At 37.9% G+C, this 14,192-nt stretch overlaps 1 protein-coding gene across 1 annotated transcript in view; it reads left to right on the forward strand.

Moving 5' to 3' along the window:
* Positions 1–14,192, forward strand: part of HDAC9 (histone deacetylase 9) — a 742,193-nt gene that overhangs the window by 708,311 nt on the left and 19,690 nt on the right. Inside the window, exon 25 of the mRNA XM_047094862.1 lies at positions 13,138–13,285. Coding sequence (XP_046950818.1) covers positions 13,138–13,285 — 148 coding nt within the window. The remainder of the gene's footprint in view (positions 1–13,137; positions 13,286–14,192) is intronic.

Raw genomic sequence — 14,192 nt, forward strand, 5'->3', positions numbered from 1 at the left:
GCCCCTACGTATGAAGAAGTAACTACTCTAGGAATTGTCCTTTGATTAGAAATAAAACTAGAAAAACATATATGGAACACTGTTTTGGGCACTGAGCACCAGATACTGAAGGCCTATAATCCCAGCAGGAAACAAACAAGGAAAGAGAAATATGAGTCCTACAGTTGCCTGAGGTTACTGATAGAGGGAAATCTCGAGGCTTCAGCATAGGGAGGGAGAATACAAATAGAATCCAATTACTTTTCTGAGTTGAAGATAAAGTAATCAGTGTTTGGGGAGATTGAAGTGACTCAAATTTGTGAGTCAGGATATTTGAGGTGAAGTTGCTGCACAGAGAAGAAGTTCTGTGTATCTGGACAGGAGTGTCTTTAAACCTTTATCTTACTTATTTTACATGCATGAGGTGAAATTCCACAAGGCTGGAGAACTAACCATCGGAAACCAGTAGGTTAAACAATTCAAACAGTTCACACAGGACTGAGAATAATTTGCATTCCTCTCAGCCAGAGTGGAGAGACCTTGTAATACATAAGGCAACATGTAGAGAAATCAAAATGGTTTTCTCTTAGTTTTGGACTAAATTAGCCTTGTACTAAAACCTGCTTGGGAGCCAATTTGACAAAGAGTATGAGCAAGCCTCAAAAGGATCATACTGATTGCATGATTTAATTGTGTGCCCAAGTAAAGTCGAACATGTCAAAGAACACATCAAAATTCAATAACCAGAAATGTTCAAATTAATAATGCCAAGCATCCAAATGAAAATTACCAGACATGCTATGAAATGGGAAAATATGACCTAGAACTACAAGACAAATCACTGATTCAGAAATTCAGAGGGGAGGAGTTAACATGGTGGACAAGTATGGGGACCCTGGACTTTCCTCATCCCTCAAACACTGCTATATTGAGGTCAGATCATTTGGAACACCCAGGAAATTGACCTGAGGACTGGCAGAACAATTTCCAAGGTTGTCAGGAGTCAGCATGGTAGGTATGAGGTGCATGGAAGTGAATTGAGGGAGAGAAAAACAGCGGTGCCTCAGAAGGGAAGGGAACCCTTTCCATAGGGAGAGAAAAGGGAGACAGAGAGGGGTTAAGAGAGTGTGGTATCATGTTTGCACAAGATGAAAACCTCTCTGGACCACAGACTGGGGACCGAGGGGTACTGAGTGTTGCAGTTTTTTCTGCAAACAACTTGTGGAGCTCAAACTCTGAAGTTTTGGAAGTGTGTGAGTTTCTCCGCAGCAGAGCTGTGGAGTTCACTCCTGGGGAGAAGCAGGGCACTGGTCCCAGAGTGCATAGCATAGTGTAGGGATCTCCTGGGTCTCAGTGGAAAGAACATTCCCCTTCCTGGAGTACATTTGGAAGAGGGTAAATTGCCTCTCCCAGGACAAAAGACCCTGCAGGCACCAGCAAAAGGCCTTTCATCAGCAAGGGACAGAGGTGTGTGCAGAGGGCAGATGACTTGGTTGTTGCTTTCCAAAGTGCTACACTGTACATTTCATGCAGAGTGCACATGCACTGTTTTTATCTGGGGCAAAGGATATCAGACACAGCGCAGAGTGGAGAGGTTTTTGGGACAAAGCATATCAGGCACAGCTCAGAGAGGCTGTACGCTAGGGGAGGGGCATGGATATGTGCAGTGCCGGGTCCCTCGAGATTTCAAGTTTTGATTCCCAGCCACAGAGCAAAGATAAATTGCAGGAGAGCTCTGGTGCAGGGTACGCTGACTGCCCTCGCTATTCTTTGAGGGCGTCCTGAATGAATAGGGAGTGTGTGAGATCCTTTGTCCAGAGACAAGAGAGTCAGGTGACGCCATTTTACCTTTCACCACCAACACAGTGGGACTTCAGAGAGCAACACAGCAGCCCCCAGTAGAAGCTGGACCCACTTAACCCCACCCCCCTGTACCTGGAAACTGCATTGGTAATGGGACAGGTCTGACTCTGAGCCAGCTCAGTGGGCCTCTCCTCCAGAAGACCAGCATAGGCAGCACCCCACATGCACCAACTGTACTAATCATAGAGTGCTTCAAAGCATCACCTACAGTTCTGGTAGAAATAGAACCAAGCTTACTTTTTTCCCTTCCTCCTCCTTCTCCCTTCTCCCTCCTCATCTTCCCTTCTCCCTCTTCCCTCCTCCTCCCTCCTCTCCCTCCTCCTCCTCCTCCTTCTGTGTCTTCTATACATCATATACGGGGTCAGAAATCAGTCCTCAACAAGTACCAAAAGATTGTGATCAAACCATGTATATTTTCAGATCATGATGCTATGAAACTTGATGTCAACCACAAGAAAAAATTTGGAAAGCCCTCAAATACATGGAGGTTAAAGAACATCCTATTAAAGAATAACAGGTTAACCAGAAAATTAAAGAAGAAATTTTAAAAATACATGGAAGAAAATGAAAATGAGAACAGAACAGTCCAAAACCTTTGGATGCAGCAAAGGCAGTCCTAAGAGGGATGTATATTGCAATTCAGGCCTATCTCAAGAAGCAAGAAAGGTTCCAAATATAAAACCTAACCTTACATCTAAGGGAACTAGAAAAGGAACAGCAAACAAAGCGTAAAGCCAGTAGAAGAAGGGATATAATAAAGATTAGAACAAAAATAAATGATAAAGAAACCAAACAAAAACAGAAACATATATCAATGAAACTAAGAGCTGGTCCTTTGAAGGAATTAACAAAATTGATAACCCCCTAGCCAGACTTATCAAAAAGAAAAGAGAGAGGACCCAAATAGATAAATGAATGAAAGAGAGGTCACAACCAACACCACAGAAATACAAACAATTATAAGAGAATACGAAAAATTATATGCCAACAAACTGGACAATCTGGAAGAAATGGACAAATTCGTAGAAACTCAGAAACTACCAAAACTGAAATAAGAAGAAATAGAATACAGACCCATACCCAGCAAGAAATTGAATCAGTAATGAAAAATCTCCCAACAAGCAAGGGTCCTGGGCCAGATGGCTTCCCAGGGGAAGTGTACCAGACATTTAAAGAAGAATTAATTGGGGTGTCTGCGTGGCTCAGTTGCTTAAGTGTCTGACTTGATTTTGGCTCAGGTTGTGATCTCAAGGTTCGAGCCCTGCATCAGGCTCTGCACTGAAAGCACAGAGCCTGCTTGGGAATTTTCTCTTCCCCTCTCTCTGCCCTCCCTGACTTGTTGGCCCACTCTCTCTAAATAAACGGACAAACATAAAAAAATAAAGAAGAATTAATACCTATCCTTCTCTAGCTTTTCCAAAATATGGAAATGGAAGAAAAACTTTCAAACTCATTCTGTGAAGCCAGCAGTATCTTGATTCCAAAGCCAGACAAAGACCCCACTAAAAAGGAGGATTACAAACCAGTATCCCTGATGAACATGGATAGGAAAATTCTCAGTAAAATACTAGCAAAGCGAATTCAACAGTACATTAAAATAATTATTCACCGTGATCAAGTGGGATTTATTCCTAGGCTGCAGGACTGGTTCAATATTCTCAAATCAATCAACATGATATACCACATTAATAAAAGAAAGGATAAGAACCATATGATCCTGTGAATCGATTCAGAAAAAGCATTTGACAAAATACAGCATCCCTTCTTGATAAAAACTCTAAGAAATCACAGAATCAATCCCATTTGCAATTGCACCAAAAACCCAACTAAAGACGTAAAAGATTTATACTCTGAAAACTATGGAACACTTATGAAAGTGATTGAAAAGGACACAAAGAAATGGAAAAGCATTTCATGCTCATGAATTGGAAGAAAAACATTGTTAATATATCTATGCTATCCAAAGAAATCTACACATTTAATGTAATCCCTATCAAAATGCCAGAAGCATTTTTCCCAGAGCTAGAATAAACAATCCTAAAATTTGTATGGAACCAGAAAAGACCCTGAATAGCCAAAGCAATGTTGGAAAAGGAAAACAAAAGTGGATGCATCATGATTCTGAATTTTAAACTATATTACAAAGCTGTAGTGATAAAGACAGCATGGTACCGGCACAAAAACAGGCACATAGATCAATGGAACAGAACAGAAAACCCAGAAATGGACCCACAGCTATATGGTCAACTAATCTTTGACAAATCAGGAAAGAGTATCCAATGGGAAAAAGACAGTCACTTCAGCAAATGGTGTTGGGAAAACTGGATGGCAACATGCAGAAGAATGAAACTTGTACTACTTTATTACACCATTCACAAAAATAAATTTGAAATTGATGAAAGACCTAAATTTGAGACAAGAAACTATTAAAATACTATAAGAGAACACAGGCAGCAACCTCTCTGACCTCAGCTGGAGCAGCTTCTTACTAGACATGTCACCAAAGGCAAGGGAAACAAAAGCAAACATGAACTACTGGGACTTCATCGAGATAAAAATCATCTGCACAGTTCAGGGAACAATCCACAAAACTAAAAGACAGTCTACACAATGGAAGAAGATATTTGCAAATAACATTTTGGATAAAGGGTTAGTATCCAAAATCTATAAACAACTTATCAAACTTAATAGCCCCCAAAAAATAATCTGTTGAAGAAATGGGCAAATATATGAATAGACACTTTTCCAAGAAGACATCTAGATGGCTAACAGACACATAAAAAGATGCTCAACGTCACTCATCACCAGGGAAATGCAAATCAAAACCACGATGAGATACCTACCATCACACACCTGTCAGAGTGGCTAAAATTAAAAACACAAGAAACAACACATGTTGGAAAGGATGGGGAGAAAGGGAAAGCCTCTTGCACTATCGGTGGGAATGCAAACTGGTACAGCCACTCTGAAGAATAATATGGAGGTTCCTCAAAAAAGTAAAAATAGAATTACCCTGTGATCCAGGAAGTGCACTATTAAGTATTTACCCAAAGGAAACAAAAATACAGACTCAAATGGGTACATGCACCCATGTTTATATCAGCATTATCAACAATAGCCAGACTATGGGGAGATGCCAAATGTCCACTGATTGATGAATGGATAAAGAATATGTGGCATATATGTTATATACGTACATATAATGGAATAATTAGCCATCAAAAAAATGAAATCTTGCCATTTCCAATGACGTGGATGGAGCTAGAATGTATTATGCTAAACAAAATAAGTCAATCAGAGACAAGTATCATATAATTTCACTCATCTATGGAATTTAAGAATAAAACAGATGAACATATAGGAAGGGAAAAGAGAAAAGAGGGAAACAAACTGCAAGAGATTCTTAATGATAGAGAACAAACTGAGGGTTGATGGAGGGAAGTGGGTGGGAGATGGGCTAGATGGGTGATGGAGGAGGGCACTTACTGTGATGAGCACTGAGTGTTGTATATAAGTGATGAAAATCACTGAATTCAACTCCTGAAACCAATAGTGCATTTTATGTTACCTAACTAAAATTTAAATTTAAAAAAAAGAAACTTATTCAGAAATTCAAGGCATGATAGAATTAGCAGATAAAAATATTAGTTACTCCTAATATGAAGAGGAAAGTTGTAAGCATGATGTTCAGAGAAATTAAAAACCTGGAAAATGTGCAAATGGAAGTTTTAGAGATGAAAAATTATTAAAAAAAGCATTTGAAATTAAAAAAAATATGTACCCTAGAAGAATTAATGGCAGATGATACATTGCAAAAGACAAAAACAAAACAAAACAAACAAAAACAATGAAGTTGAAGAAGTAATAGGAACTATTCAAAGTGAAGAATAGAAAAGTACTGAGGTGCACCTGGGTGGCTCAGTCAGTTGGGCATCCAACTCTTCATTTCAGCCCAGGTCATGATCTTACAGTTCGTGAGTTTGAGCCCCACATCGGGCTCCACAGTGACAGTGTGGAGCCTGCTTGGGATTCTTTCTCTCCCTCTCTCTCTCTGCCTCTCCCCCACTCTTTCTCTCTTTGTCTCTCAAATAAATAAACTTCAAAAAAGGGGAAAAAAGAAAAATGCTGAAAAATAGTATATCAGTAATATATTGGACAGCATCAATCAGCTAACATATCTATAATTAGAGTTCCAGAAAAGGAAGAAGTTTGGGAAGTATTTAAAGAAATAGTGGGAAAAGGTTTTATAATTTGATGAAAACCACAAATCCACAGATCCTAGAAGCTCAATCTCAAGCAGAATAAACATGAATAAAATCACACTGAGGAACATTATCATGAAATCTTAAAAGAAGCCGGAGAAAAGAAAAATCATATTGCATAAAAAGAAACAAAACGATGATAAGATGAAGATAAGAATCTTTCAATCTCAGAATAGATAGGTTAAATGACAGAAGCCTGGGATTAAAGACTACATAGTATATGGTTTCATTTATATGAAATTATAGAAAAGGCAAAATACAGTGGCAGAATTTCAGTTATTATTAGGGGCCAAGAAGGAGGGTAAGAAATTCATGCCAAAAGGCAAAAATAAGGTTTTAGGGATGAAGAAAATATTCTATATTTCGAATATATGTGTGACTGCACACATTTGTCAACATGCATTATAATCTGCCCTTAGAACTGGTAAATTTTATTGAATATGAACTATACTCAATGAGGCTGATAAAAAAAAGATAGTTATGAAATGAAGGAAAAATACCAGCTTTTGAAACTTTTAAAGAATTTCAGTTACAGAAACAGTGTTTTCAAGAGAAAAAACATTTGAATTGACCCCTACAAAAATAAGGGAATAAAGTAACAAATTTAGTATCAACAGGCAAACCATGCACAAGATTTAATTTTGAAAATCCGTAATTGGGCTTTCAAAGATGTCTATTTGTTGACAGAATCATTGATAAAATTCCTATTCTTAGTTGTGTATTCTGAAATAGAATGAAATTGAGAAGTCATATGATTTTGCAGCATCTAAATTTAGTAAATAAAATTTTATAGAATCATAAATGGAGAAAGCTTTCTTGATAAGTTCAGTTTACATAAAATGTTTGCCAAATAAAGGTACCTGTGAAAGAAGGGAAAAACACTAGTTGTGAAAGTATTTGGTATGAAGTAGTCACTGATATCAATATTTTAAAAATTGGAAGTGAAAGATATCCCACATATAGCAGAATTTACTACCATAGCACCACACTTGTGAAGATGGGGTCAACCAAAAATATTACAGTCTCTTGAGAAGAATATTTAAAGATGCCACAGTTTCAAATTTATTAACTGTAAAATTCCACTTTGAAGAAGATTTCAGGCAGTTTTATGAAAAAGTATAAAATATTTGGACCACATTGAAAAAAATGCAATCTTCATAAAAATACCAATGATATTCTATTATTGAGAGATATGGCCACAAAATTGATTAACCTATGTGAATATTTAGCAGCAATCATAATTCTGCTTATGTTATTTTCTAATGTTTACATAATCAGTATAAAGTAGTTACTATGCTTTGGCATATATGAATTATAATATTTTTGTTTTTTTAGAATGAATTTTAGTTATGAAAATAACTTTTGAATAGGACTATTTTATATTTTATAAGTCCACTGATAAAAACAGTTTGCTGACCAGTAAATGAATATTTCAATGACATGATTTTTATTTTTAGCCCCATTTTAACCTTAAAATTGCCCCAACTTGGATGAAAAATTACCTGGTCGCTCTACTGATACACCAACTTTCAATACATCTTTATTTTTACATATATATACAATACTTTGGATCCCAATAAATGTCTCCATTTTGATTAAAACATCTATCTTAAACTCTATTAAGAAGCTCTGAGCTCTGGAAAATCTCTGTGGGGCCCCTTTAAGTCCCGGGTGTTAATAATCTCTGAAGTTGATGGGGATTGGAAATGGTTTACTACCAGCTTCTTGTCCTGTGAGAACATGGTGTGTAATGACAAAAGACAACATTATTTAAGCGCAAGCTTGAGAAATGACTCTAAAACCCCAGAAGGATGAGGGAAGGGTGAGGTTTCAGGGGTCAGGAGGTATTCAAAGTGTCAAAGGCTTTGGTTGGGAAAACTTTTGGCTAATGTGTTGCTTTTAACACAGCAAATACCTGTTTTTTCAAAACGCTTATTACCAAGAACAATGTTGTTGTTGCTGAAGTCTGATTACATAGTACCTGCAGAATGTCCTCTCATGGTTCCTACCTGACCCCATGACACCCCATCTATGGCCTCCCTCTAACTCTTGACTGTCTACATCTATTACCTGGTTCTTACCTTTATTTTAGATTCATTCTTTGCCTTTACCAGAAAAAGCAGAAATGTAGAATAATGAAGGTTAAATAGTCAAAAAGAAGGAGGAGGAGGAGGAGGGTTGGGGGAGAGGAGGGAAGGAAAGAAAAGGAAAGAAATAAAAGGAAAGGAAAGGTGTTGAAAGTGGGGAGATTTACATAGTGGGCAAAATGAATAAGGATAGAGGATATAACCAAAGAGGGAGTGTGCATGTCCAGTTTTAATGTAAAACTCCTCTCTTTTGACAGTTTTATTGCTTTAGGAGACTAATCCACTGGTGGCTAGTTACGAATATTTTACTTTATAAATAACAGCTCCTGAAAACTCTAGCAGTAAACCTTGGTTCATTTCTCTTGTGTGCTAATAGGGGTATTATTCTCGTGCCAACAGATACGGTATCCTGGCACATATGTTTGTGAAAGAAAAAAAAACCTACTCATCATGTGAAAACATAACCCATAAATTTGTAGTTTGAATTGGCTGCATATGGCACAGTCTGTGCTATACCCACTTTCATTTTAATTATTCTCCTTCACAAATAGAGATAGTAGTCTATGAATGCATTATTAATATAGAATATTTCCTTTGTTTTTATAGGCTTTCCAGAGGCCATATTGAATTCAAAGTTTTGGGTTATTTCTGAGTCAGAAACCTCATACATTTGGATAAAAACCAAACTTCCAACGTTTAATCTTAACTTAGCAGGATATTTTATACACATTACATTTTATTCCAAAAGGTCTTAGCTATTTAAAATCTTTCTTACTACTCACATACCTAAAGGCTAAATGTTGAAGAATCATTGTCAGTCATTCTACTGAAAAATTATGATTAACGATTCACACCTTCCATCCTGATTGTGTTTGGGGAGTAAAGATGTTTGTTTTGTCTATGGCCAAGAATTCTCTTCTTAAGGGAAAATGTACAGTGCTTCCAAATTAAAGCCCTTTATTCTAGATGTGCCATATTTTCTAAAAGTGTTTACTGACCTCCTCAAGCGTTTAGAGACTCACAGAGAAGATTTTCTTCCATAACAAATTTATTCTAACATCCAAGTGTAATACATAACATGAGATCAGAAAAATCACTATCATTGAGAATTACAGCAAGGAGACCCCTTTCATTATCAACTCTACCACTATCATGTTATAACTGTGGAAACTGTGCTCCAGAGTGATCCAAATGACTTCTCTGGGACTGGTGTGTATTCTCCAACCTATAAATCTTGACTTTCAGTTCAGGGCCCCTTCTTCAATGGACTTCTTACTCATGCTCTTCAATGAGCCCTTATCTCCAGTTTTATGATAGCTTCATCAATGTCTTAGCTGGTAAACAGGTGTTTGCAATAGTATAAGGTTATGAGAAATGAAGAGTAAAAAGGACAAGTCTTACATGGTTGTCTCACTTGGTGTAAAAACTCACACCATAAAGTCAATAAAAGGTGCATCAAGTGAGTAACATATCTGAGGAACATGGGTAACCTGTTATTACCAAATATGATTTCTTTGGTAAAGCAAAGAATGTATATAATTCTTATATAATATAAATAATTCTTTTAAGTTGGTATTTTTATAGATTGAGTCCATTTTTATATTCTTATGTATAGTGGAAAGAGGGTAGAGGAGGACTGAATAAAGGAGGACAATAGAGTACAGAGCAAGAGATATTTTGGAGTCAATCCTGGATGAGGATTTCAGCTTTTCTTCTTCCTAACCATGTGACTTTAGAAAGGTTACCCAACAGGGGCACCTGGGTGGCTCAGTCGGTTAAGCGTCATACGTTGGCTCAGGCCATGATCCCACAGGTTGTGGGTTCAAGCCCCATGTCAGAGCCTGGAGCCTGCTTTGGATTCTATGTCTCCTTCTCTCCCTGCCCCTCCCCTGCTCATGCTCTGTCTCTCTCTGTCTCTCAAAAATAAATAAATGTTACAAAAAAATTAGAACAATTACCTAATATTGCATCATAATTGTTATGAGGATTAAATGAAATTATAAATTATGAATGTGAAAACATCTAACATACTCCTTGGCACATATTAGGAGTTAATTAATGCTAGTTTCTCTTTCATATAGTGTATAAAACATAATTTAACCCATAAACCACCTGCTACCTGTTGTTTGTTTGTCAGAGGCCCCATATTAGTTACTCTAGAGAAAAAGGAAAGGATGTCATCCAGCATCACCAATTTTCTGAATATCCTGAGCTAAAATAATGTTTAGTAGTAATATTTTGTTTTGGGGTGCCTGGGTGGCTCAGTTGGTTAAGAGTTCGACTTCCCCTCAGGTCATGATCTTACAGTTCATGAGTTTGAGCACCGTGTCGGGCTCTGTGCCAACAGCTCAGAGCCTAGAGCCTGCTTCGGATTCTTTGTCTCCCTTTTTCTCTCTGCCCCTTCTTCCCTTGAACTCTCTCTCTCTCTCTTAAAAAAAATTTAAAAATTTTTGATAAAAAAAATCAAAAATAATATTTTGTGAAACTCATTACAACTGAATGCACTTAGAGATGGAATATGGTATTTCCAACTTGAATAAGATTATAACGACATTGTAAACTAGAAAACTTAGGGTCTTGGAATGGAATTGTCAAATCAGAGTCATCTTTCAAAGTTGAGAGAGGTAGGGGTGCCCTAAATAATAAGCCAAGATACATTTCATTACCTACCTCCTAAACCTCTCTTTACTCCATTCCCTCATTTCTTTCTGTCACTTCCTTTTAGTTTTAGACATCATCATTTCCCACCTGGATTTTTGCCAAGATGTGAAATTGGTTTTCCTGCCACCACTCTCATCACCTTCCAATTCATCATCCAAGATCTGTCCAGAGGGATCTTTTAAAAACTTAAACCTGATTCCCTGCCTCTTCTGCTTAAAATGGCCCCTTTTCACCTACAGGTTGAAGTCCAACATCATTCACATGTTATTCAAGACAGTGTGTTAATTAACCTATGTCTACAACAACAGTCTCCTTCGTCACACTCAAGACTTTTCCAAATGCTCCAGTTGTGCCTAGCAATGGACTTTGTAACCCCCTCCACCACTGCCACCGCCACCACCACCACCACCGCCAACAACAGCAACAACAACAATAACAACAACACAGAGACATGAGATTCCAGTCTCTGCACATCTGTGTGTACTATTTCCTCTTCCAGGGTTACTTGCCTCCCTCTATTTAACGTTGACTAACTTCTGATGGTCTTTCAAATACTCAGTCAAGTGTTGTTTTTTCTGGCAACTCTTCTCTCATTTTCCCATCATCATAAGTATATATTCCACTTAGTTCCTCTCAGGATCACATGGGCAATTTCCACACAGAATTGTCATTTAGACCACAAATTTCTTGGTGTGAGGGAAGAATCTTTATGTCCTCAACATCTAGCACAGTCTTAGCTTTCAAAGAAAATGTTAGTTTGTGGGTTCATTCACAGTTAGAATTGCTATCATTTGGTCCTAGTTGAAAGCTTTATGATTCTCATACTTTGGTCAGAATAAGTGATCACAACAAGTAACATTGTAGTAGACAACTAAATGAGAAGTGATTGGGAGATTGGGTCTTCTCCCCTAACATGATATCCATTCCTTTGTGAAGCAGTAAGATAGGGAGAGGCAGATTAAAAAATGTTAGAACTGGAAGGGATTTGAGATCTTTCCCCTGTTGTGAGAAGCAGAAATGAAGTGGTCCAGGACCCAGTTATCTTCGTTCCCAATCCAGCATTCATCCATTTGCCTTTTCTTTTTTTTTTTTATTTTTAGTTTATTTTTTAAATTTTATTTTAGAGAGAGCATGAACAGGGGAAATGGGCAGAGGGAGAGAGAGAGAATCTTAAGCAGGCTCCACACTCAGCACAGAGCCTGATATAGGGCGTGATCCCATGACCCTAGGATCATGACCTGAGACGAAATCAGGAGTTGAACACTCAACCGACTGAGCTAGTCAGGTGCCCCATCCATTTGTCTTTTCTATTCTAGTTGAACTTTTTTTTTGTTTTTTGTTTTTTGTTTTTTTTGAAGTAAGCAAACTCTGCATGCCAAATTCTTTCCTAATTCGTCAGGCTGCAGAGATAGTTCTAACCTGGTAAGTCAGCACCTAGGAATATTCTCCTGCTTTGATTTGAGATGACTCAATACTTCACACACACACACACACACACACACACACACACACACACACACACACACTAACACGCAGAATAGCTTAGGGGCTGCAAGAAGGCCATTGACTCTGCTTTTTCATATTTATCCCACTGGCATGTTTTCATGCAATGACCTCCTCTTTTCCTCATTCCCCTTCCCCTCCTCAAAAAATGAAACTTCCGTATGACATGAGGAAGGGTGCCAACATCAACCAGTGCATATATTAAAGTTTTAAATCAATTATTGTTCTAGTACACACCCTGGGGTTAAGAAAGAAAGAACATCCAGGACTAACAAACCTGATTGTTCTGGCAAAGTTGCCATTCAATTCATGCTGGCATTTTGGGGCTTTTCTTTTTCTTTAATATTCTAACCTCATTTTTTTATAAAAAGGTAATGGCTCAATAGCAATTTTTAACATTACTATTTCATTCAGTTTCTCCATAAGACTTCTACCTCCCAGTCTCTTAAGGATTTCCCAGGGGGCACAATGCCCAGGGTTTGCTTACTTGATTGTAGAGACAACTGCCAGTCTGATAGTGAGTTCATTGGACCATGGATTATTCCTCACTTTATTACCCTCTAAGCAAGGGAGAGACTCAGGCTGGGGACTATGAGCACTTCACAACTTGGCAGTCTTAGACTGAGAAATAGACTTAATCATAATATTTAAGAAACCAAATTACAGCTATGTATAGCATAGAGAATTTTAACTCAACAACTGCTCTGAGTTGGACCTATATAAGTAGTCTGATTAATACTGCTCTAAAATTCCTATTAAAATATGATGCATTTTTTTTCTAGGCAAGTACTGGAAGTCAGTTAGGATGGTGGCTGTGCCAAGGGGCTGTGCTTTGGCTGGGGCACAGTTGCAAGAGGAGACGGAGACCGTTTCTGCCATGGCCTCCCTGACGGTAGATGTAGAACAGCCCTTTGCTTCAGAAGACAGCAGGTATGGATCCAAGATGGGGGAGTCATTAAGGTCAGTAACATCCAGGCTCATCATTAGCATTTGTGAACCTCTCTCCAGGCTTTCCTTCTCCTGTCTCCTCCGCTTCCACAACCTGTGTTCTCCAAAGCCACAGATGCCACAGCACACACTATAGGCCACCAAGAATTCCATTCTTAGTGGGAAACACAGAACTAGAGCATGTGGTTGCAGTTCACAGAGAAATAGAGGGCGTGAGATACATGGTGAGAAAAATCACTCCTTGTTGAGTAATTTAGTGCAGATCATTATGGAAAGAGCTGCTTGTGGGCTTTACTTCTTAGTTATCTCTCATTTTCCAGATATTCTTTTTCTATCATCATTTTGAAATTACTGTTATAACAAAGTGAAAAAACGAGAGCAGAAGCTGGAGGTATTACTAGTCAATAATTTAGAAAACCTAAACACGTACGAGCTCCTTATATGACTATTCTTGTGGTACAAGGACTGGATAAAGATACAAGTGGCCTACAAAGGAGATGGGAGTGTGTGAAAAGGAATGTGTGGACTCTTCAGTCTGATTTTATTCTATCTTATGATAAGAAATTGAATCCAGTTAGTCTTCATATGAGTATAGCTTTCAGGAAAAGAAAAATAAGGTTAACCTAAGATTGAGTTTGCTTATTCTCCTTCTGAGAAATGCTTGTTGGTTTGTGCATTTTGGTATTCATCATCCTATCATACAGACAGTGTTACATTCAAGATTTCTTTTAAGTCTGCCAGAACCAAATCCATCACAAATGTACATATATTAACATTGGTGCTTTCTGTAGCTGGCTTCAAAGTCACATTTTCTCAATTTAAAAACGAATCAGGTGAGGCTTTACTAAAGCTCTGCCAGCTTGCACTTTTAAAATGCTTCTGAGAAGGA

The sequence above is a fragment of the Lynx rufus genome, unplaced genomic scaffold (assembly GCF_022079265.1).
Source record: "Lynx rufus isolate CCGP_SWC_20201006 ecotype Redwood Valley unplaced genomic scaffold, mLynRuf1.p SCAF_4, whole genome shotgun sequence".
NCBI classification, from domain to species: Eukaryota; Metazoa; Chordata; class Mammalia; order Carnivora; family Felidae; genus Lynx; species Lynx rufus.